General features: G+C 41.8%; 1 protein-coding gene across 2 annotated transcripts; it reads left to right on the forward strand.

The window, feature by feature from the left end:
* Window positions 1-542: 542 nt before the first annotated feature.
* On the forward strand, window positions 543-7,012 carry LOC115126768 (large ribosomal subunit protein eL43). Of its 2 annotated transcripts, none has more exons than XM_065006013.1 (4): window positions 543-650; window positions 3,482-3,610; window positions 4,895-4,977; window positions 6,800-7,012. In XM_065006013.1, the coding sequence occupies exons 1-4, from the start codon at window positions 648-650 to the stop codon at window positions 6,861-6,863; spliced, it is 279 nt and encodes a 92-aa protein (XP_064862085.1). In that variant the 5' UTR covers window positions 543-647; the 3' UTR covers window positions 6,864-7,012. The 2 variants fall into 2 exon arrangements, with proteins under 2 accessions (XP_064862085.1, XP_064862084.1); XM_065006012.1 differs by having other exon boundaries at window positions 626-720.
* Window positions 7,013-23,503: the final 16,491 nt, after the last annotated feature.

Here is a 23,503-nt window from a genome sequence, read left to right on the forward strand (position 1 = left end):
TAAACAATTTAAAGGCAATGCTACTAAATACTAATTGAGTGTATGTAAACTTCTGACCCACTGGGAACGTGATGAAAGAAATAAAAGCTGAAATAAATCATTCCCTCTACTATTATTCTGACATTTCACATTCTTAAAATAAAGTGGTGATCCTAACTGACCTAAAACAGGACATTTTTACTAGGATTAAATGTCAGGAATTGTGAAAAACTGAGTTTAAATGTATTTGGCAAAGGTGTATGTAAACTTCTGACTTCAACTGTGTATACATGCATAAAGCTTTTATGACATTATTAACATTAGAATCCTGTGTATTATGGCTATAATGTACATGGACAGTTTGGTTATTTTATTAATTTATTTTGCATTTGGTTCAAGAAACTCTCTGGCTGTTTTTATCTAATTATAGGAAAACAAACAACATTTACTAGATCTACATTCCTCTAGTGATGTATTACGGGTAGACAGACCCAAAACTAAATGTTAAAATATTTAAAACCTTTAATTTGTAACTACTTTTCCCTCTTAACTGGGGCTCAAAAGGCCCAGGACAGCGCCGACATCCCACAATGCAACACGTTCAACAGGGGTAAAGTGCGCCTGCGACCTCAGCTCTTCCTCTTTGGACCGACGTCTCCTCAGCAACAATGGTGAGGCCGAAATGTTCCCGTCTTAATCCACACCAATCTATCTAATCCAATGCGAATAATTGATCTGATGGTCTGTATATATAATTCTCAATTAAATCCACAAATTATTACAGATATTATTGTGAACAAAATGCCAAAATATATATACATTTTTGTTGTGTTCGCATACCTGAAAGTCGTAGCAATGGCCGCCCAGTACGTGCATGGCTTTCGGCTTGGTGTCAGGTTTCTGGCTGAAACCCGGGTGTACTCGGTACAGCGGGGAGTGTGTTTTTTTTGTAATATTGCAGCAGTCACCAGACCCAAAGCATGGTCCGTGTCAATAACTCGTTATAAGCAAGCAACTAGGCTGTTTTTAGCATGCTCATCTGGAAAGGCTAAACTCCCAGTCCGTCCTCGCTGCTTTCACTAGAGGCGGCGAAGCTAATGTTCGGAGAAAAACCGGTAACCGCGACTAACGATATTCCCGAGTGGGGTTGTCAGAGGTCTTAGTCTTCTGCCTTTATGCCGAGAAGTCAACGGGAGCGCTAGTTGATTGCATGTTTTTTTTTGTCTACAACTTGGCTAATCGCTAACTTTATGGTTCTGTAATGTTGCTTAGGAAGAGACTGTCCTTGGCTAGTCAAATTGGCGGAATGGTTTGGCATTGCCTCTGTTTTAGATATCGAGCTGTGTTTTGGGAGGGCTGTTTAGATATCTAGCTGTGTTTTGGCATTGCCTCTGTTTAGATATCTAGCTGTGTTTTGGGGGGGCTGTTTAGATATCTAGCTGTGTTTTGGGGGGCTGTTTAGATATCTAGCTGTGTTTTGGGGGGCTGTTTAGATATCTAGCTGTGTTTTTGGGGGAGGGCTGTTTAGATATCTAGCTGTGTTTTGGGGGAGGGCTGTTTAGATATCTAGCTGTGTTTTGGGGGAGGGCTGTTTAGATATCTAGCTGTGTTTTGGGGGAGGGCTGTTTAGATATCTAGCTGTGTTTTGGGGGAGGGCTGTTTAGATATCTAGCTGTGTTTTGGGGGAGGGCTGTTTAGATATCTAGCTGTGTTTTGGGGGAGGGCTGTTTAGATATCTAGCTGTGTTTTGGGGGAGGGCTGTTTAGATATCTAGCTGTGTTTTGGCATTGCCTCTGTTTAGATATCTAGCTGTGTTTTGGGGGGCTGTTTAGATATCTAGCTGTGTTTTGGGGGAGGGGCTGTTTAGATATCTAGCTGTGTTTTGGGAGGGGCTGTTTAGATATCTAGCTGTGTTTTGGGGGGGGGAGGGCTGTTTAGATATCTAGCTGTGTTTTGGGGGAGGGCTGTTTAGATATCTAGCTGTGTTTTGGGGAGGGCTGTTTAGATATCTAGCTGTGTTTTGGGGGGGAGGGCTGTTTAGATATCTAGCTGTGTTTTGGCATTGGGCTGTTTAGATATCTAGCTGTGTTTTGGGGGAGGGCTGTTTAGATATTTAGCTGTGTTTTGGGGGAGGGCTGTTTAGATATTTAGCTGTGTTTTGGGGGGCTGTTTAGATATCTAGCTGTGTTTTGGGGGGGCTGTTTAGATATCTAGCTGTGTTTTGGCATTGCCTCTGTTTAGATATCTAGCTGTGTTTTGGCATTGCCTCTGTTTAGATATCTAGCTGTGTTTTTGGGGAGGGCTGTTTAGATATCTAGCTGTGTTTTGGGGAGGGCTGTTTTAGATATCTAGCTGTGTTTTGGGGGAGGGCTGTTTAGATATCTAGCTGTGTTTTGGGGGGGCTGTTTAGATATCTGTTTAGATATCTAGCTGTGTTTTGGGAGGGCTGTTTAGATATATCTAGCTGTGTTTTGGATATCATTGCCTCTGTTTAGATATCTAGCTGTGTTTTGGGGAGGGCTGTTTAGATATCTAGCTGTGTTTTGGGGGGAGGGCTGTTTAGATATCTAGCTGTGTTTTGGCATTGCCTCTGTTTAGATATCTAGCTGTGTTTTGGGGGAGGGCTGTTTAGATATCTAGCTGTGTTTTGGAGGTGCTGTTTAGATATCTAGCTGTGTTTTGGGGGAGGGCTGTTTAGATATCTAGCTGTGTTTTGGCATTGCCTCTGTTTAGATATCTAGCTGTGTTTTGGCATTGCTGTTTAGATATCTAGCTGTGTTTTGGGGAGGGCTGTTTAGATATCTAGCTGTGTTTTGGGGAGGGCTGTTTAGATATCTAGCTGTGTTTTGGGGGGCTGTTTAGATATCTAGCTGTGTTTTGGGGGGCTGTTTAGATATCTAGCTGTGTTTTGGCATTGGCTGTTTAGATATCTAGCTGTGTTTTGGGGGAGGGCTGTTTAGATATCTAGCTGTGTTTTGGGGGAGGGCTGTTTAGATATCTAGCTGTGTTTTGGGGGAGGGCTGTTTAGATATCTAGCTGTGTTTTGGGGGGGGCTGTTTAGATATCTAGCTGTGTTTTGGGGGGCTGTTTAGATATCTAGCTGTGTTTTGGCATTGCCTCTGTTTTAGAGTTGTGTTTTGGGGGGCTGTTTAGATATCTAGCTGTGTTTTGGCATTGCCTCTGTTTTAGATATCTAGCTGTGTTTTGGGGGGCTGTTTAGATATCTAGCTGTGTTTTGGCATTGCCTCTGTTTAGATATCTAGCTGTGTTTTGGGGGGCTGTTTAGATATCTAGCTGTGTTTTGGGGAGGGCTGTTTAGATATCTAGCTGTGTTTTGGGGATATCTAGCTGGCTGTTTAGATATCTAGCTGTGTTTTGGGAGGGCTGTTTAGATATCTAGCTGTGTTTTGGGGGGGGCTGTTTCCTATCACAGTAAAGTGAGATTTGCTAACTTGAGAGTTGTGTATGAATAATTGTATTTATTAATGATTTTCTTCCTCAGGCTAAGCGCACCAAGAAGGTGGGGATTGTGGGTAAATATGGCACGCGTTACGGCGCGTCGCTCAGGAAGATGGTGAAGAAGATTGAGATCAGCCAGCATGCCAAGTACACCTGTTCCTTCTGTGGCAAGGTACGGTCCACACCTCTAACATGGTACGGTCCACACCTCTAACATATACAGCCAGTACACCTGCTCCTAACATGTATGGTCCACACCTCTAACATGGTACGGTCCACACCTCTAACATATACAGCCACACCTGCTCCTTCAAGGTACGGTCCACACCTCTAACATGGTACGGTCCACACCTCTAACATGGTACGGTCCACACCTCTAACATATACAGCCAGTACACCTGCTCCTTCTGTGACAAGGTACGGTCCACACCTCTAACAAGGTACGGTCCACACCTCTAACAAGGTACGGTCCACACCTCTAACAAGGTACGGTCCACACCTCTAACAAGGTACGGTCCACACCTCTAACAAGGTATACAGCCAGTACACCTGCTCCTTCTGTGACAAGGTACGGTCCACACCTCTAACAAGGTACGGTCCACACCTCTAACAAGGTACGGTCCACACCTCTAACAACAAGGTACGGTCCACACCTCTAACATATACAGCCAGTCCTGCTCCTTCTAACAAGGTACGGTCCACACCTCTAACAAGGTACGGTCCACACCGAGGTACGGTCCACACCTCTAACGAGGTACGGTCCACACCTCTAACAAGGTACGGTCCACACCTCTAACAAGGTACGGTCCACACCTCTAACAAGGTACGGTCCACACCTCTAACAAGGTACGGTCCACACCTCTAACATATACAGCCAGTACACCTGCTCCTTCTGTGGCAAGGTACGGTCCACACCTCTAACAAGGTACGGTCCACACCGAGGTATGGTCCACACCTCTAACAAGGTACGGTCCACACCGAGGTACGGTCCACACAGAGGTACGGTCCACACCAAGGTACGGTCCACACCTCTAACAAGGTACGGTCCACACCTCTAACAAGGTACGGTCCACACCTCTAACAAGGTACGGTCCACACCTCTAACAAGGTACGGTCCACACCTCTAACAAGGTACGGTCCACACCTCTAACAAGGTACGGTCCACACCGAGGTACGGTCCACACCTCTAACAAGGTACGGTCCACACCTCTAACATATACAGCCAGTACACCTGCTCCTTCTGTGGCAAGGTACGGTCCACACCTCTAACAAGGTACGGTCCACACCTCTAACATGGTACGGTCCACACCTCTAACATATACAGCCAGTACACCTGCTCCTTCTGTGGCAAGGTACGGTCCACACCGAGGTACGGTCCACACCGAGGTGCGGTCCTGTTACTGATGTGTTATAACAGAGCGGTAATCAAAGCACTTCATTTGTTTTAAATCTTCAGACTAAGATGAAGAGGAGGGCTGTTGGTATCTGGCACTGTGGGTCCTGCATGAAGACTGTTGCTGGAGGTGCCTGGACATACAAGTAAGTAGCTATGTGTGGGTGATGGGGTCTGGGTGGTGGGTGGGTGATGGGGTCTGGGTGGTGGGTGGGTGACAGGGTCTGGGGGTGGGTGGGTGACAGGGTCTGGGTGGTGGGTGGGTGACGGGGTCTGGGGGTGGGTGGGTGACGGGGTCTGGGTGGTGGGTGACAGGGTCTGGGTGGTGGGTGGGTGTCTGGGTCTGGGTGGTGACAGGGTCTGGGTGGTGGGTGGGTGACAGGGTCTGGGTGGTGGTGGGTGGGTGACAGGGTCTGGGTGGTGGTGGGTGACAGGGTCTGGGTGGTGGGTGTCTGGGTGGTGGGTGGGTGACGGGGTCTGGGTGGTGGGTGGGTGGTGGGTGACGGGGTCTGGGTGGTGGGTGGGTGACAGGGTCTGGGTGGTGGGTGGGTGACGGGGTCTGGGGGGGTGGGTGACGGGGTCTGGGGGTGGGTGACGGGGTCTGTGGGGGTGGGTGACGGGGTCTGGGTGGTGGGGGTGACGGGTGGTGGGGTCTGGGTGGTGGGTGGGTGACAGGGTCTGGGGGGTGGGTGACAGGGTCTGGGTGGTGGGTGGGTGACGGGGTCTGGGGGTGGGTGACAGGGTCTGGGTGGTGGGTGACAGGGTCTGGGTGGTGGGTGGGTGACAGGGTCTGGGTGGTGACAGGGTCTGGGTGGTGGGTGGGTGACAGGGTGGTGGGTGGTGGGTCTGGGTGGTGGGGTCTGGGTGGTGGGTGGGTGACGGGGTCTGGGTGGTGGGTGGGTGACAGGGTCTGGGTGGTGGGTGGGTGACGGGGTCTGGGGGTGGGTGACGGGGTCTGGGGGTGGGTGACGGGGTCTGGGGGGGGTGGGTGACGGGGTCTGGGTGGTGGGTGACAGGGTCTGGGTGGTGGGTGGGTGACGGGGTCTGGGGGTGGGTGGGTGACGGGGTCTGGATGGTGGGTGGGTGGGTGACGGGGTCTGGGTGGTGGGGGTGGGTGACTGGGTCTGGGTGGTGGGTGACAGGGTCTGGGTGGTGGGTGACGGGGTCTGGGTGGTGGGTGGGACGGGGTCGGTGGTCTGGATGGTGGGTGGTGGGTGGGTGACTGGGTCTGGGTCTGGGTGGGTGGGTGACGGGGTCTGGGCGGTGGGTGGGTGACGGTGGGTGGGGGTCTGGGTGGTGACAGGGTCTGGGCGGTGGGTGGGTGACGGGGTCTGGGTGGTGGGTGGGTGACTGGGTCTGGGCGGTGGGTGGGTGACGGGGGTCTGGGCGGTGGGTGGGTGACGGGGGTCTGGACGGTGGGTGGGTGGGTGGCTCCCCAGCGGCCAGACCAATCAGAATGTTGGGCTCACACACATTGCTCAGCCCCCCCCCACCCCCGTACTGCCAAATTCTCTAAAATGGTGAAGGCAGCTTACGGTAAAGCAATTAACATTCAATTCTCTGACGGAAGCTCTGGTGGACATTCCTGCAGTCAGCATGGCAACGCTCCCTCAACTTGAGGAATCTGTGGTGTTGTGTGACACAACTGGTCATTTTAGTGGCCTTTTATTGTCCCCAGCACAAGGTGCACCTGTGTAATGATGCTGTTTAATCAGCTTCCTGATATGCCACACCTGTCAGGTGGATGGATTATCTTGGCAAAGGACATGCTCACTAACAGGGATGGAAACAATTTTGTGCACAAAATGAAAGCTTTTTTTGTGCGTATAGTTAATGTCAGGATTTTATTTTTTTGCTCATGAAACATGGGACCAACACTTAACTTAACATGTTGCTTTTTAAAAATATTTTTGTTCGGTGTAACTTGTTCCTCTCTGTACTGAATCGTTGTTCCCCGTTGTGTTCCAGCACGACGTCTGCAGTCACAGTGAAGTCGGCCATCAGGAGACTGAAGGAGCTGAAGGACCAGTAGACGGTTACTGGAGTCACAGTGAAGTCGGCCATCAGGAGACTGAAGGACCAGTAGAGGGTTACTGGAGGGACCAGGCTGTTGTGTTGTTAATCCCAAGCTGGACGCTGCCTCATCAAACATCCACCACAATAAAAAGCAGTCGAGAGGAACGCCTGAGTCTCTGTTACTATGTTGTGTTGCTGATTATTTCTACATTTTAGTCGTTTAGTAGACTCTGATCCAGAGCCACTACAGTAGGGAGTCATTTAGTAGACTGATCCAGAGCCACTACAGTAGGGAGTCGTTTAGTAGACTGATCCAGAGCCACTACAGTAGGGAGTCATTTAGTAGACTGATCCAGAGCCACTACAGTAGGGAGTCGTTTAGTAGACTGATCCAGAGCCACTACAGTAGGGAGTCGTTTAGTAGACTGATCCAGAGCCACTACAGTAGGGAGTCATTTAGTAGACTGATCCAGAGCCACTACAGTAGGGAGTCATTTAGTAGACTGATCCAGAGCCACTACAGTAGGGAGTCATTTAGTAGACTGATCCAGAGCCACTACAGCAGGGAGTCATTTAGTAGACTGATCCAGAGCCACTACAGTAGGGAGTCATTTAGTAGACTGATCCAGAGTAGGGAGTCATTTAGTAGACTGATCCAGAGCCACTACAGTAGGGAGTCAGACTGATCCAGAGTACAGTAGGGAGTCATTTAGTAGACTGATCCAGAGCCACTACAGTAGGGAGTCATTTAGTAGACTGATCCAGAGCCACTACAGCAGGGAGTCATTTAGTAGACTGATCCAGAGCCACTACAGCAGGGAGTCATTTAGTAGACTGATCCAGAGCCACTACAGTAGGGAGTCATTTAGTAGACTGATCCAGAGCCACTACAGTAGGGAGTCATTTAGTAGACTGATCCAGAGCCACTACAGTAGGGAGTCATTTAGTAGACTGATCCAGAGCCACTACAGTAGGGAGTCATTTAGTAGACTGATCCAGAGCCACTACAGTAGGGAGTCATTTAGTAGACTGATCCAGAGCCACTACAGTAGGGAGTCATTTAGTAGACTGATCCAGAGCCACTACAGCAGGGAGTCATTTAGTAGACTGATCCAGAGCCACTACAGTAGGGAGTCATTTAGTAGACTGATCCAGAGCCACTACAGTAGGGAGTCGTTTAACAGACTTATCTAAATCAAATTTTATTTGTGGCATACACATGGTTAGCAGATGTTAATGCGAAATGCTTGTGCTTCTAGTTACAACAATGCAGTAATAACCAACGAGTAATCTAACCTAACAATTTCACAACTACCTTATACACACAAGTGTAAAGGGATAAAGAATATGTACATAAAGATATATGAATGAGTGATGGTACAGAACGGCATGGGCAAGATACAGTAGATGGTATCGAGTACAGTATATACATATGAGATGAGTAATGTAGGGTATGTAAACAAGATGCAGTAGATGGTATAGAGTACAGTATACATATGAGATGAGTAGTGTAGGGTATGTAAACAAGATGCAGTAGATGGTATAGAGTACAGTATATACATATGAGATGAGTAATGTAGGGTATGTAAACAAGATACAGTAGATGGTATAGAGTAGATGGTATAGAGTACAGTATATACATATGAGATGAGTAATGTAGGGTATGTAAACAAGATGCAGTAGATGGTATAGAGTACAGTATATGAGATGAGTAATGTAGGGTATGTAAACAAGATGCAGTAGATGGTATAGAGTACAGTATATACATATGAGATGAGTAGTGTAGGGTATGTAAACAAGATGCAGTAGATGGTATAGAGTACAGTATATACATATGAGATGAGATGAGTAATGTAGATGGTATGTAAACAAGATGCAGTAGATGGTATAGAGTACAGTATATATATGAGATGAGTAATGTAGGGTATGTAAACAAGATGCAGTAGATGGTATAGAGTACAGTAAATACATATGAGATGAGTAATGTAGGGTATGTAAACAAGATGCAGTAGATGGTATAGAGTACAGTATATATATGAGATGAGTAATGTAGGGTATGTAAACAAGATGCAGTAGATGGTATAGAGTACAGTATATACAGATGATGAGTAATGTAGGGTATGGAAACAAGATGCAGTAGATGGTATAGAGTACAGTATATGAGATGAGTAATGTAGGGTATGGAAACAAGATGCAGTAGATGGTATAGAGTACAGTATATGAGATGAGTAATGTAGGGTATGGAAACAAGATGCAGTAGATGGTATAGAGTACAGTATATACATATGAGATGAGTAATGTAGGGTATGGAAACAAGATACAGTAGATGGTATAGAGTATAGTAGTATATGAGATGAGTAATGTAGGGTATGAAACAAGATGGCAGTAGATGGTATAGAGTACAGTACATATGAGATGAGTAATGTAGGGTATGTAAACAAGATACAGTAGATGGTATAGAGTACAGTATATGAGATGAGTAATGTAGGGTATGTAAACAAGATGCAGTAGATGGTATAGAGTACATACATATGAGATGAGTAATGTAGGGTATGGAAACAAGATGCAGTAGATGGTATAGAGTACAGTATATGAGAGATGAGTAATGTAGGGTATGTAAACAAGATGCAGTAGATGGTATAGAGTACAGTATATGAGATGAGTAATGTAGGGTATGTAAACAAGATACAGTAGATGGTATAGAGTACAGTATATACATATGAGATGAGTAATGTAGGGTATGGAAACAAGATGCAGTAGATGGTATAGAGTACAGTATATGAGATGAGTAATGTAGGGTATGTAAACAAGATGCAGTAGATGGTATAGAGTACAGTATATGAGATGAGTAATGTAGGGTATGTAAACAAGATGCAGTAGATGGTATAGAGTACAGTATATGAGATGAGTAATGTAGGGTATGTAAACAAGATGCAGTAGATGGTATAGAGTACAGTATATGAGATGAGTAATGTAGGGTATGTAAACAAGATGCAGTAGATGGTATAGAGTACAGTATATGAGATGAGTAATGTAGGGTATGTAAACAAGATGCAGTAGATGGTATAGAGTACAGTATATGAGATGAGTAATGTAGGGTATGTAAACAAGATGCAGTAGATGGTATAGAGTACAGTATATGAGATGAGTAATGTAGGGTATGGAAACAAGATGCAGTAGATGGTATAGAGTACAGTATATGAGATGAGTAATGTAGGGTATGGAAACAAGATGCAGTAGATGGTATAGAGTACAGTATATGAGATGAGTAATGTAGGGTATGTAAACAAGATACAGTAGATGGTATAGAGTACAGTATATGAGATGAGTAATGTAGGGTATGGAAACAAGATGCAGTAGATGGTATAGAGTACAGTATATGAGATGAGTAATGTAGGGTATGTAAACAAGATACAGTAGATGGTATAGAGTACAGTATATGAGATGAGTAATGTAGGGTATGTAAACAAGATGCAGTAGATGGTATAGAGTACAGTATATGAGATGAGTAATGTAGGGTATGTAAACAAGATGCAGTAGATGGTATAGAGTACAGTATATGAGATGAGTAATGTAGGGTATGTAAACAAGATGCAGTAGATGGTATAGAGTACAGTATATGAGATGAGTAATGTAGGGTATGTAAACAAGATGCAGTAGATGGTATAGAGTACAGTATATGAGATGAGTAATGTAGGGTATGGAAACAAGATGCAGTAGATGGTATAGAGTACAGTATATGAGATGAGTAATGTAGGGTATGGAAACAAGATGCAGTAGATGGTATAGAGTACAGTATATGAGATGAGTAATGTAGGGTATGTAAACAAGATGCAGTAGATGGTATAGAGTACAGTATATGAGATGAGTAATGTAGGGTATGTAAACAAGATGCAGTAGATGGTATAGAGTACAGTATATATATGAGATGAGTAATGTAGGGTATGAGAAACAAGATGGAAACAGTAGATGGTATAGAGTACAGTATATGAGATGAGTAATGTAGGGTATGTAAACAAGATGCAGTAGATGGTATAGAGTACAGTATATGAGATGAGTAATGTAGGGTATGGAAACAAGATGCAGTAGATGGTATAGAGTACAGTATATGAGATGAGTAATGTAGGGTATGGAAACAAGATGCAGTAGATGGTATAGAGTACAGTATATGAGATGAGTAATGTAGGGTATGTAAACAAGATGCAGTAGATGGTATAGAGTACAGTATATGAGATGAGTAATGTAGGGTATGGAAACAAGATGCAGTAGATGGTATAGAGTACAGTATATGAGATGAGTAATGTAGGGTATGGAAACAAGATGCAGTAGATGGTATAGTAGTACAGTATATGAGATGAGTAATGTAGGGTATGGAAACAAGATGCAGTAGATGGTATAGAGTACAGTATATGAGATGAGTAATGTAGGGTATGTAAACAAGATGCAGTAGATGGTATAGAGTACAGTATATGAGATGAGTAATGTAGGGTATGGAAACAAGATGCAGTAGATGGTATAGAGTACAGTATATGAGATGAGTAATGTAGGGTATGTAAACAAGATGCAGTAGATGGTATAGAGTACAGTATATGAGATGAGTAATGTAGGGTATGGAAACAAGATGCAGTAGATGGTATAGAGTACAGTATATGAGATGAGTAATGTAGGGTATGTAAACAAGATGCAGTAGATGGTATAGAGTACAGTATATGAGATGAGTAATGTAGGGTATGGAAAACAAGATGCAGTAGATGGTATAGAGTACAGTATATGAGATGAGTAATGTAGGGTGTAAACAAGATGGCTGGAGATGGAAACATAAGTTAAGCTAGTGATTGTGAGTACAGTATGTTGGTATGCAAACTCTCTGAGTTACTGGTGGCTGTTTAACAGTCTGATGGCCTTGAGATAGAAGCTGTTTTTCAGTCTCTCGGTCCCAGTTTTGATGCACCTGTACTGACCTCGCCTTCTGGATGGTAGCGGGGTGAACAGGCAGTGGCTCGGTTGGTTGATAATTTTTCAAGAGCCACGACATTAGTGAGTCGTTTAGCAGACTTAATCCAGACCCACTTAGCTAGTGCATCTATCTTCAGAGAGCAAGGTGAGACAACCACATCAGTCGCAAGTACATTTTTCCTCAAAGCAGGTGAGGTTTAATGTAGGTCTTTGAAGAGCTAGGAGGGGCGCCGCTGTCCTCTTTATTCCAGCCACTGATTTTGTATACCGTGGCGGCTGCTGAGGGGAGGACGGCTCATAATAATGGCTGGAACGGCGCTAATGGAAACGGTGTCAAACACGTAGAAACCATGTGTTTGTATTTGATAGCGTTCCACCTATTCTGCTCCAGCCGCTACCACGAGCCTGTCCTCTTCAATCAAGGTGCCATTGACACTTATTCCACATTTAGTTATACACCCCACTCCCATAATGACAAAGTGGATACAACATGTCTAACCCAACTACACCACACTCCCATAATGACAAAGTGAATACAACAACAACATGTCTAACCCAACTACACCACACTCCCATAATGACAAAGTGGATACAACATGTCTAACCCAACTACACCCCACTCCCATAATGACAAAGTGGATACAACAACATGTCTAACCCAACTACACCACACTCCCATAATGACAAAGTGGATACAACAACATGTCTAACCCAACTACACCCCACTCCCATAATGACAAAGTGGATACAACATGTCTAACCCAACTACACCCCACTCCCATAATGACAAAGTGGATACAACAACATGTCTAACCCAACTACACCACACTCCCATAATGACAAAGTGAATACAACAACAACATGTCTAACCCAACTACACCCCACTCCCATAATGACAAAGTGGATACAACAACATGTCTAACCCAACTACACCCCACTCCCATAATGACAAAGTGGATACAACAACATGTCTAACCCAACTACACCCCACTCCCATAATGACAAAGTGGATACAACAACATGTCTAACCCAACTACACCCCACTCCCATAATGACAAAGTGAATACAACAACATAATGTCTAACCCAACTACACCCCACTCCCATAATGACAAAGTGGATACAACAACAACAACATGTCTAACCCAACTACACCCCACTCCCATAATGACAAAGTGGATACAACATGTCTAACCCAACTACACCCCACTCCCATAATGACAAAGTGGATACAACAACATGTCTAACCCAACTACACCCCACTCCCATAATGACAAAGTGGATACAACAACATGTCTAACCCAACTACACCACACTCCCATAATGACAAAGTGGATACAACATGTCTAACCCAACTACACCCCACTCCCATAATGACAAAGTGGATACAACATGTCTAACCCAACTACACCCCACTCCCATAATGACAAAGTGGATACAACAACATGTCTAACCCAACTACACCCCACTCCCATAATGACAAAGTGGATACAACATGTCTAACCCAACTACACCACACTCCCATAATGACAAAGTGGATACAACATGTCTAACCCAACTACACCACACTCCCATAATGACAAAGTGAAAACATATTTTTAGACATTTTGGCCAATTTATTAAATGAAATATATCTAATTTACATAAGTATTCATCTGTGAGTCAGTACATGTTAGAACTAGTGAATACATCTGTGAGTCAGTACATGTTAGAACTAGTGAATACATCTGTGAGTTAGAACCAGTGAACACATCTGTGAGTGTTAGAACTAGTGAACACATCTGTGAGTCAGTACATGTTAGAACCAGTGAATACATCTGTGAGTCAGTACATGTTAGAACCAGTGAACACATCTGTGAGTCAGTACATGTTAGAACCAGTGAACACATCTGTGAGTCAGTACATGTTAGAACCAGTGAACATATCTGTGAGTCAGTACATGTTAGAACCAGTGAACATATCTGTGAGTCAGTACATGTTAGAACCAGTGAACACATCTGTGAGTCAGTACATGTTAGAACCAGTGAACACATCTGTGAGTCAGTACATGTTAGAACCAGTGAACACATCTGTGAGTCAGTACATGTTAGAACCAGTGAACATATCTGTGAGAGTTGTTAAGTAAGAGCTTTCCACTCCTGGATTGTGCAATATAGGCACATTTTTATTTTTGATATTCTACAAACTCTGTGAAGTTGGTTGTTGATCATTGCTAGACAGCCGTTTTCAACTCTTGCTATAGATTTTCAAGATACTTTTAAGTTGACTAACTAGGAACATTCAATTTCATCTTGGTAAGCAACTCCAGTGTTTTAAGATTATTGTCTTGCTGAAAGGTGAATTTGTCTCTGGTGTCTTTTGAAAAGCAGACTGAACCAGGTTTCCCTTAGAATTTTCCCTGTGCTTAGCTCTATTCCATTTATTTTTATAAAAATATAAACTCCCTAGTCCTTGCCAATGACAAGCATACTAATAACATGATGAGGCCACCACCGTGCTTGAAAATATGAAGAGTGCTATTCTGTTGGATTTTCCCTGAACATAACACTTTGTATTCAGGACATAAAGATAATTTCTTTGTCACATTTTTTGCAGTTTTACTTTACTGCCTTGTTGCAAACAGGATACATGTTTTGGAATATTTTTTATTCTGTCCTTTTCACTGTCATTTAGGTTAGTAATGTGGAGTAACGACAACCATCAGTTTTCTCATATCACAGCCATTAAATTGTAACTGTTTTAAAGTCACCATTGGCCTCGTGAAATCCCTGAGCGATGTCCTTCCTCTCCGGCATCTAAGTTGGGAAAGACGCCTGTATGTTTGTAGTGACTGGGTTTATTGATACACCATCCAAAGTGTAATAACTTCACTGTGCTCAAAGGGATATTCATTGTCTGCTTTTTTATTTCTACCAATAGGTGCCCTTTGTGAGGCATTGGAAAACCTCCCGACTTTTCAGCTTTTGAGTATGTAATTCATTTTTACAAATGTCTAAACATAATTCCACTTTGACTTTATGGCGTATTGTGTGACAATCTCAATTTAATGCATTTTAAATTGTAACACAAAGTGTGGAAAAAGTCTAGGGGTGTGAATACTTTCTGAAGGCACTGAAGGCACTGTATAAACTAGATGACTGAAGCCACCGTGCCTCCATCTTGGCTCTCCCCACCATTATGTTGAAGCCACCGTGCCTCCATCTTGGCTCTCCTCCACCATTATGTTGAAGCCACCGTGCCTCCATCTTGGCTCTCCTCCACCATTGTGTTGAAGCCACCATGCCTCCATCTTGGCTCTCCCCCACCATTGTGTTGAAGCCACCGTGCCTCCATCTTGGCTCTCCCCCACCATTGTGTTGAAGCCACTGTGCCTCCATCTTGACTCTCCTCCACCATTGTGTTGAAGCCACCGTGCCTCCATCTTGGCTCTCCTCCACCATTATGTTGAAGCCACCATGCCTCCATCTTGGCTCTCCCCCACCATTGTGTTGAAGCCACTGTGCCTCCATCTTGGCTCTCCTCCACCATTGTGTTGAAGCCACTGTGCCTCCATCTTGGCTCTCCTCCACCATTGTGTTGAAGCCACCGTGCCTCCATCTTGGCTCTCCTCCACCATTATGTTGAAGCCACCATGCCTCCATCTTGACTCTCCTCCACCATTGTGTTGAAGCCACCGTGCCTCCATCTTGACTCTCCCCCACCATTATGTTGAAGCCACTGTGCCTCCATCTTGGCTCTCCCCCACCATTATGTTGAAGCCACCATGCCTCCATCTTGACTCTCCTCCACCATTATGTTGAAGCCACTGTGCCTCCATCTTGGCTCTCCCCCACCATTATGTTGAAGCCACTGTGCCTCCATCTTGGCTCTCCCCCACCATTGTATTGAAGCCACTGTGCCTCCATCTTGGCTCTCCCCCACCATTATGTTGAAGCCACTGTGCCTCCATCTTGGCTCTCCCCCACCATTGTATTGAAGCCACCGTGCCTCCATCTTGGCTCTCCCCTACCATTATGTTGAAGCCACTGTGCCTCCATCTTGGCTCTCCCCACCATTATGTTGAAGCCACTGTGCCTCCATCTTGGCTCTCCCCACCATTATGTTGAAGCCACCGTGCCTCCATCTTGGCTCTCCCCCATCATTGAAAATAATATTTGTCATTGTCATAGTGTAGTAAAAGTATAGATACCGTAATAGAAAGTTACTCAATTAAAAGTGGAAGTCACCCAGTAAAATACTACTTGAGAAAAAGTATAAAAGTATTTGGTTCTAAATGTACTTAGGTATCAAAAGTATAAGTATAAATAATTTCAAATTCCTTATATTAAGCAAAGCAGATAGCGCCACAAACAAGAAACATGTTAAATGATAAAACAGTTCTCGACAATAGAGAGAGAGGGAGAGAAGAAAAAATAGAAGAGAGAAAGAGAGAGTGACTGAAGAGAGCAAGATCAGGTGTGTGTGTATAATTTAATATTAAGGCTATATGCACTATTTTTTATTCTCTCCCTCCCTCTCTATTGTGGAGAACTGTTTTATAATTTAACGTGTTTCTTGTTTGTCTTTTTAATGTATTTGTCTACAAGTTAATATATGTTTACAACAAGCAAGGGGACGATATCAGAATAGAGGCATTAGGGAATAATAACATACTGGGGAATAATAACATATTGGGGAAGATATCAGAGTAGAGGCATTGGGGAAGATATCAGAGTAGAGACATTGGGGAATAATAACATACTGGGGAATAATAACATACTGGGGAAGATATCAGAATAGAGACATTGGGGAATAATAACATACTGGGGAAGATATCAGAGTAGAGACATTGGGGAATAATAACATATTGGGGAAGATATCAGAGTAGAGACATTGGGGAATAATAACATACTGGGGAATAATAACATACTGGGGAATAATAACATATTGGGGAATAATAACATACTGGGGAATAATAACATATTGGGGAATAATAACATACTGGGGAATAATAACATATTGGGGAATAATAACATACTGGGGAATAATAACATATTGGGGAATAATAACATACTGGGGAATAATACCATATTGGGGAATAATAACATACTGGGGAATAATAACATACTGGGGAAGATATCAGAGTAGAGACATTGGGGAATAATAACATATTGGGGAAGATATCAGAGTAGAGACATTGGGGAATAATAACATACTGGGGAAGATATCAGAGTAGAGACATTGGGGAATAATAACATATTGGGGAAGATATCAGAGTAGAGACATTGGGGAATAATAACATACTGGGGAAGATATCAGAGTAGAGACATTGGGGAATAATAACATACTGGGGAATAATAACATACTGGGGAAGATATCAGAGTAGAGACATTGGGGAATAATAACATACTGCGGAATAATAACATACTGGGGAAGATATCAGAGTAGAGACATTGGGGAATAATAACATATTGGGGAAGATATCAGAGTAGAGACATTGGGGAATAATAACATACTGGGGAAGATATCAGAGTAGAGACATTGGGGAATAATAACATATTGGGGAAGATATCAGAGTAGAGACATTGGGGAATAATAACATACTGGGGAATAATAACATACTGGGGAATAATAACATATTGGGGAATAATAACATACTGGGGAATAATAACATATTGGGGAATAATAACATATTGGGGAATAATAACATATTGGGGAATAATAACATACTGGGGAATAATAACATATTGGGGAATAATAACATACTGGGGAATAATACCATATTGGGGAATAATAACATATTGGGGAATAATAACATACTGGGGAATAATAACATACTGGGAAGATATCAGAGTAGAGACATTGGGGAATAATAACATATTGGGAAGATATCAGAGTAGAGACATTGGGGAATAATAACATACTGGGGAAGATATCAGAGTAGAGACATTGGGGAATAATAACATATTGGGAAGATATCAGAGTAGAGACATTGGGGAATAATAACATAACTGGGGAAGATATCAGAGTAGAGACATTGGGAATAATAACATACTGGGGAATAATAACATACTGGGGAAGATATCAGAGTAGAGACATTGGGGAATAATAACATATTGGGGAAGATATCAGAGTAGAGACATTGGGGAATAATAACATATTGGGGAATAATAACATACTGGGGAATAATAACATACTGGGGAAGATATCAGAGTAGAGACATTGGGGAATAATAACATACTGGGGAAGATATCAGAGTAGAGACATTGGGGAATAATAAAATATTGGGGAAGATATCAGAGTAGAGACATTGGGGAATAATAACATATTGGGGAATAATAACATACTGGGGAATAATAACATACTGGGGAATAATAACATACTGGGGAAGATATCAGAGTAGAGACATTGGGGAATAATAACATACTGGGAAGATAATAGAACATTGGGAATAATAACATACTGGGGAAGATATCAGAGTAGAGACATTGGGGAATAATAACATACTGGGGAATAATAACATACTGGGAAGATATCAGAATAGAGACATTGGGGAATAATAACATACTGGGAAGATATCAGAGTAAGACACTGGGAATAATAACATACTGGGGAAGATATCAGAGTAGAGACATTGGGGAATAATAACATACTGGGAAGATATCAGAGTAGAGAATAATAACATTGGGGAATAATAACATACTGGGAATAATAACATACTGGGGAATAATAACATATTGGGAAGATATCAGAGTAGAGACATTGGGAATAATAACATACTGGGGAAGATATCAGAGTAGAGACATTGGGGAATAATAACATTGGGGAATAATAACATATTGGGAAGATAATAGACATTGGGGAATAATAACATACTGGGGAAGATATCAGAGTAGAGACATTGGGAATAATAACATATGGGGAATAATAACATACTGGGGAAGATATCAGAATAGAGACATTGGGAATAATAACATACTGGGAAGATATCAGAATAGAGACATTGGGGAATAATAACATACTGGGGAAGATATCAGAATAGAGACATTGGGAATGGGAATAATAACATACTGGGGAAGATATCAGAGTAGAGACATTGGGAATAATAACATACTGGGGAAGATATCAGAGTAGAGACATTGGGGAATAATAACATACTGGGGAATAATAACATACTGGGGAAGATATCAGAATAGAGACATTGGGGAATAATAACATACTGGGAAGATATCAGAGTAGAGACATTGGGGAATAATAACATACTGGGGAATAATAACATACTGGGGAAGATATCAGAGTAGAGACATTGGGGAATAATAACATACTGGGGAAGATATCAGAGTAGAGACATACTGGGGAATAATAACATACTGGGATAATAACATACATTGGGGAAGATATCAGACATAGAGACATTGGGGAATAATAACATACATATTGGGAAGATATCAGAGTAGAGGCATTGGGGAATAACATACTGGGGAAGATATCAGAGTAGAGACATTGGGGAATAATAACATACTGGGGAATAATAACATACTGGGGAAGATATCAGAGTAGAGACATTGGGGAATAATAACAATAAGAGACATTGGGGAATAATAACATACTGGGGAATAATAACATATTGGGGAAGATATCAGAGTAGAGGCATTGGGGAATAACAACATACTGGGGAAGATATCAGAGTAGAGACATTGGGGAATAATAACATATTGGGGAAGATATCAGTAGATAGAAACATTGGGGAAGATATCAGAGTAGAGACATTGGGGAATAATAACATACTGGGGAAGATATCAGAGTAGACAGAATAATAACATTGGGGAATAAGTAGAGACATTGGGGAATAATAACATACTGGGGAAGATATCAGAGTAGAGACATTGGGGAATAATAACATACTGGGGAAGATATCAGAGTAGAGACATTGGGGAATAATAACATACTGGGGAATAATAACATACTGGGAAGAATAATGGGGAATAATAACATACTGGGGAAGATATATAGAGACATTGGGAATAATAACATACTGGGGAAGATATCAGAATAGAGACATTGGGGAATAATAACAACATATTGGGAATAATAACATACTGGGAAGATATCTAGAGACATTGGGGAATAATAACATACTGGGGAAGATATCAGAGTAGAGACATTGGGGAATAATAACATACTGGGGAAGATATCAGAGTAGAGACATTGGGGAATAATAACATACTGGGAAGATATCAGAGTAGAGACATTGGGGAATAATAACATACTGGGGAAGATATCAGAGTAGAGACATTGGGGAATAATAACATACTGGGAAGATATAATAACATTGGGGAATAATAACTGGGAAGATATCAATAGAGACATACTGGGGAATAATAACATACTGGGGAAGATATCAGAGTAGAGACATTGGGGAATAATAACATACTGGGAAGATATCAGAGTAGAGACATTGGGGAATAATAACATACTGGGGAAGATATCAGAGTAGAGAACATTGGGAATAATAACATACTGGGGAAGATATCATAGAGACATTGGGGAATAATAACATACTGGGGAAATAATCAACATAGAGACATTGGGAATAATAACATACTGGGAAGATATCAGAGTAGAGACATTGGGGAATAATAACATACTGGGGAAGATATCAGAGTAGAGACATTGGGGAATAATAACATACTGGGGAAGATATCAGAGTAACAGACATTGGGGAATAATAACATATTGGGGAATAATAACATTGGGGAAGATATCAGAGTAGAGACATTGGGGAATAATAACATACTGGGGAAGATCATCAGAATAGAGACATTAGAATAATAACATATGGGGAATAATAACATACTGGGGAAGATAATCAGAATAGAGACATTGGGAATAATAACATACTGGGGAAGATATCAGAGTAGAGACATTGGGGAATAATAACATACTGGGGAAGATATCAGTAGAGACATTGGGGAATAATAACATACATTGGGGAATAATAACATTGGGGAAGATATAATAAGACATTGGGGAATAATAACATACTGGGAAGATATCAGAGTAGAGACATTAATAACATACTGGGGAATAATAACATACTGGGGAAGATATAACATACTGGGGAAGATATCAGAGTAGAGAATAATAACATTGGGGAATAATAACATACTGGGGGAAGATATCAGAGTAGAGAATAATAACATACTGGGGAAGATATCAGAATAGAGACATTGGGGAATAATAACTGGGGAAGATACTAGGACATTGGGGAATAATAACATACTGGGGAAGATATCAGAGTAGAGACATTGGGGAATAATAACATACATATTGGGGAAGATATCAGAATAAGACATTGGGGAATAATAGAGACATTGGGGAATAATAACATACTGGGGAATAATAACATACTGGGGATATCAGATAGACATTGGGAAGATATCAATAGACATTGGGGAATAATAACATACTGGGGAAGATATCAGAGTAGAGACATTGGGGAATAATAACAATAATAACATACTGGGAATAATAACATACTGGGAAGATATCAGAGTAGAGACATTGGGGAATAATAACATACTGGGAAGAATAGAGACATTGGGGAAATAACATACTGGGAAGATATCAGAGTAGAGACATTGGGGAATAATAACATACTGGGGGGGAAGATATCAGAGTAGAGACATTGGGGAATAATAACATAGAATAATAACATTGGGAAGAATAATAACATTGGGGAATAATAACATACTGGGGAAGATATAGAGACATTGGGGAATAATAACATACTGGGGAATAATAACATACTGGGGAATAATAACATACTGGGGAAGATATCAGAGTAGAGACATTGGGGAATAATAACATACTGGGGAAGATATCAGAGTAGAGACATTGGGGAATAATAACATACTGGGGAAGATATCAGAGTAGAGACATTGGGGAATAATAACATACTGGGGAATAATAACATATTGGGGAAGATATCAGAATAGAGACATTGGGGAATAATAACATACTGGGGAAGATATCAGAGTAGAGACACTGGGGAATAATAACATACTGGGGAAGATATCAGAGTAGAGACATTGGGGAATAATAACATACTGGGGAAGATATCAGAGTAGAGACATTGGGGAATAATAACATACTGGGGAATAATAACATACTGGGGAATAATAACATACTGGGGAATAATAACATATTGGGGAAGATATCAGAGTAGAGACATTGGGGAATAATAACATACTGGGGAAGATATCAGAGTAGAGACATTGGGGAATAATAACATACTGGGGAATAATAACATATTGGGGAAGATATCAGAGTAGAGGCATTGGGGAATAACAACATACTGGGGAAGATATCAGAGTAGAGACATTGGGGAATAATAACATACTGGGGAATAATAACATACTGGGGAAGATATCAGAATAGAGACATTGGGGAATAATAACATACTGGGGAAGATATCAGAATAGAGACATTGGGGAATAATAACATATTGGGGAAGATATCAGAATAGAGACATTGGGGAATAATAACATACTGGGGAATAATAACATACTGGGGAAGATATCAGAGTAGAGACATTGGGGAATAATAACATACTGGGGAAGATATCAGAGTAGAGGCATTGGGGAATAATAACATACTGGGGAATAATAACATACTGGGGAAGATATCAGAATAGAGACATTGGGGAATAATAACATACTGGGGAAGATATCAGAGTAGAGACATTGGGGAATAATAACATACTGGGGAAGATATCAGAGTAGAGACACTGGGGAATAATAACATACTGGGGAAGATATCAGAGTAGAGACATTGGGGAATAATAACATACTGGGGAAGATATCAGAGTAGAGACATTGGGGAATAATAACATACTGGGGAATAATAACATACTGGGGAATAATAACATACTGGGGAATAATAACATATTGGGGAAGATATCAGAGTAGAGACATTGGGGAATAATAACATACTGGGGAAGATATCAGAGTAGAGACATTGGGGAATAATAACATACTGGGGAATAATAACATATTGGGGAAGATATCAGAGTAGAGGCATTGGGGAATAACAACATACTGGGGAAGATATCAGAGTAGAGACATTGGGGAATAATAACATACTGGGGAATAATAACATACTGGGGAAGATATCAGAATAGAGACATTGGGGAATAATAACATACTGGGGAAGATATCAGAGTAGAGACATTGGGGAATAATAACATACTGGGGAATAATAACATATTGGGGAAGATATCAGAGTAGAGGCATTGGGGAATAACAACATACTGGGGAAGATATCAGAATAGAGACATTGGGGAATAATAACATATTGGGGAAGATATCAGAGTAGAAACATTGGGGAAGATATCAGAGTAGAGACATTGGGGAATAATAACATACTGGGGAAGATATCAGAGTAGAGACATTGGGGAATAATAACATACTGGGGAAGATATCAGAGTAGAGACATTGGGGAATAATAACATACTGGGGAAGATATCAGAGTAGAGACATTGGGGAATAATAACATACTGGGGAAGATATCAGAGTAGAGACATTGGGGAATAATAACATACTGGGGAATAATAACATACTGGGGAAGATATCAGAGTAGAGACATTGGGGAATAATAACATACTGGGGAAGATATCAGAATAGAGACATTGGGGAATAATAACACACTGGGGAAGATATCA

This window comes from Oncorhynchus nerka, linkage group LG20, assembly GCF_034236695.1.
Source record: "Oncorhynchus nerka isolate Pitt River linkage group LG20, Oner_Uvic_2.0, whole genome shotgun sequence".
Taxonomy (NCBI): Eukaryota; Metazoa; Chordata; class Actinopteri; order Salmoniformes; family Salmonidae; genus Oncorhynchus; species Oncorhynchus nerka.

Bases quoted from the DNA above. Each gene is read 5' to 3' on its own strand.
- LOC115126768 (XM_065006012.1), top strand. From the start codon at position 700: ATGCGAATAATTGATCTGATG. The intron at 3,611-4,894 runs GTACGGTCCACA...TTAAATCTTCAG, and splicing joins CCTGTTCCTTCTGTGGCAAG to ACTAAGATGAAGAGGAGGGC. The intron at 4,978-6,799 runs GTAAGTAGCTAT...GTTGTGTTCCAG, and splicing joins GGAGGTGCCTGGACATACAA to CACGACGTCTGCAGTCACAG.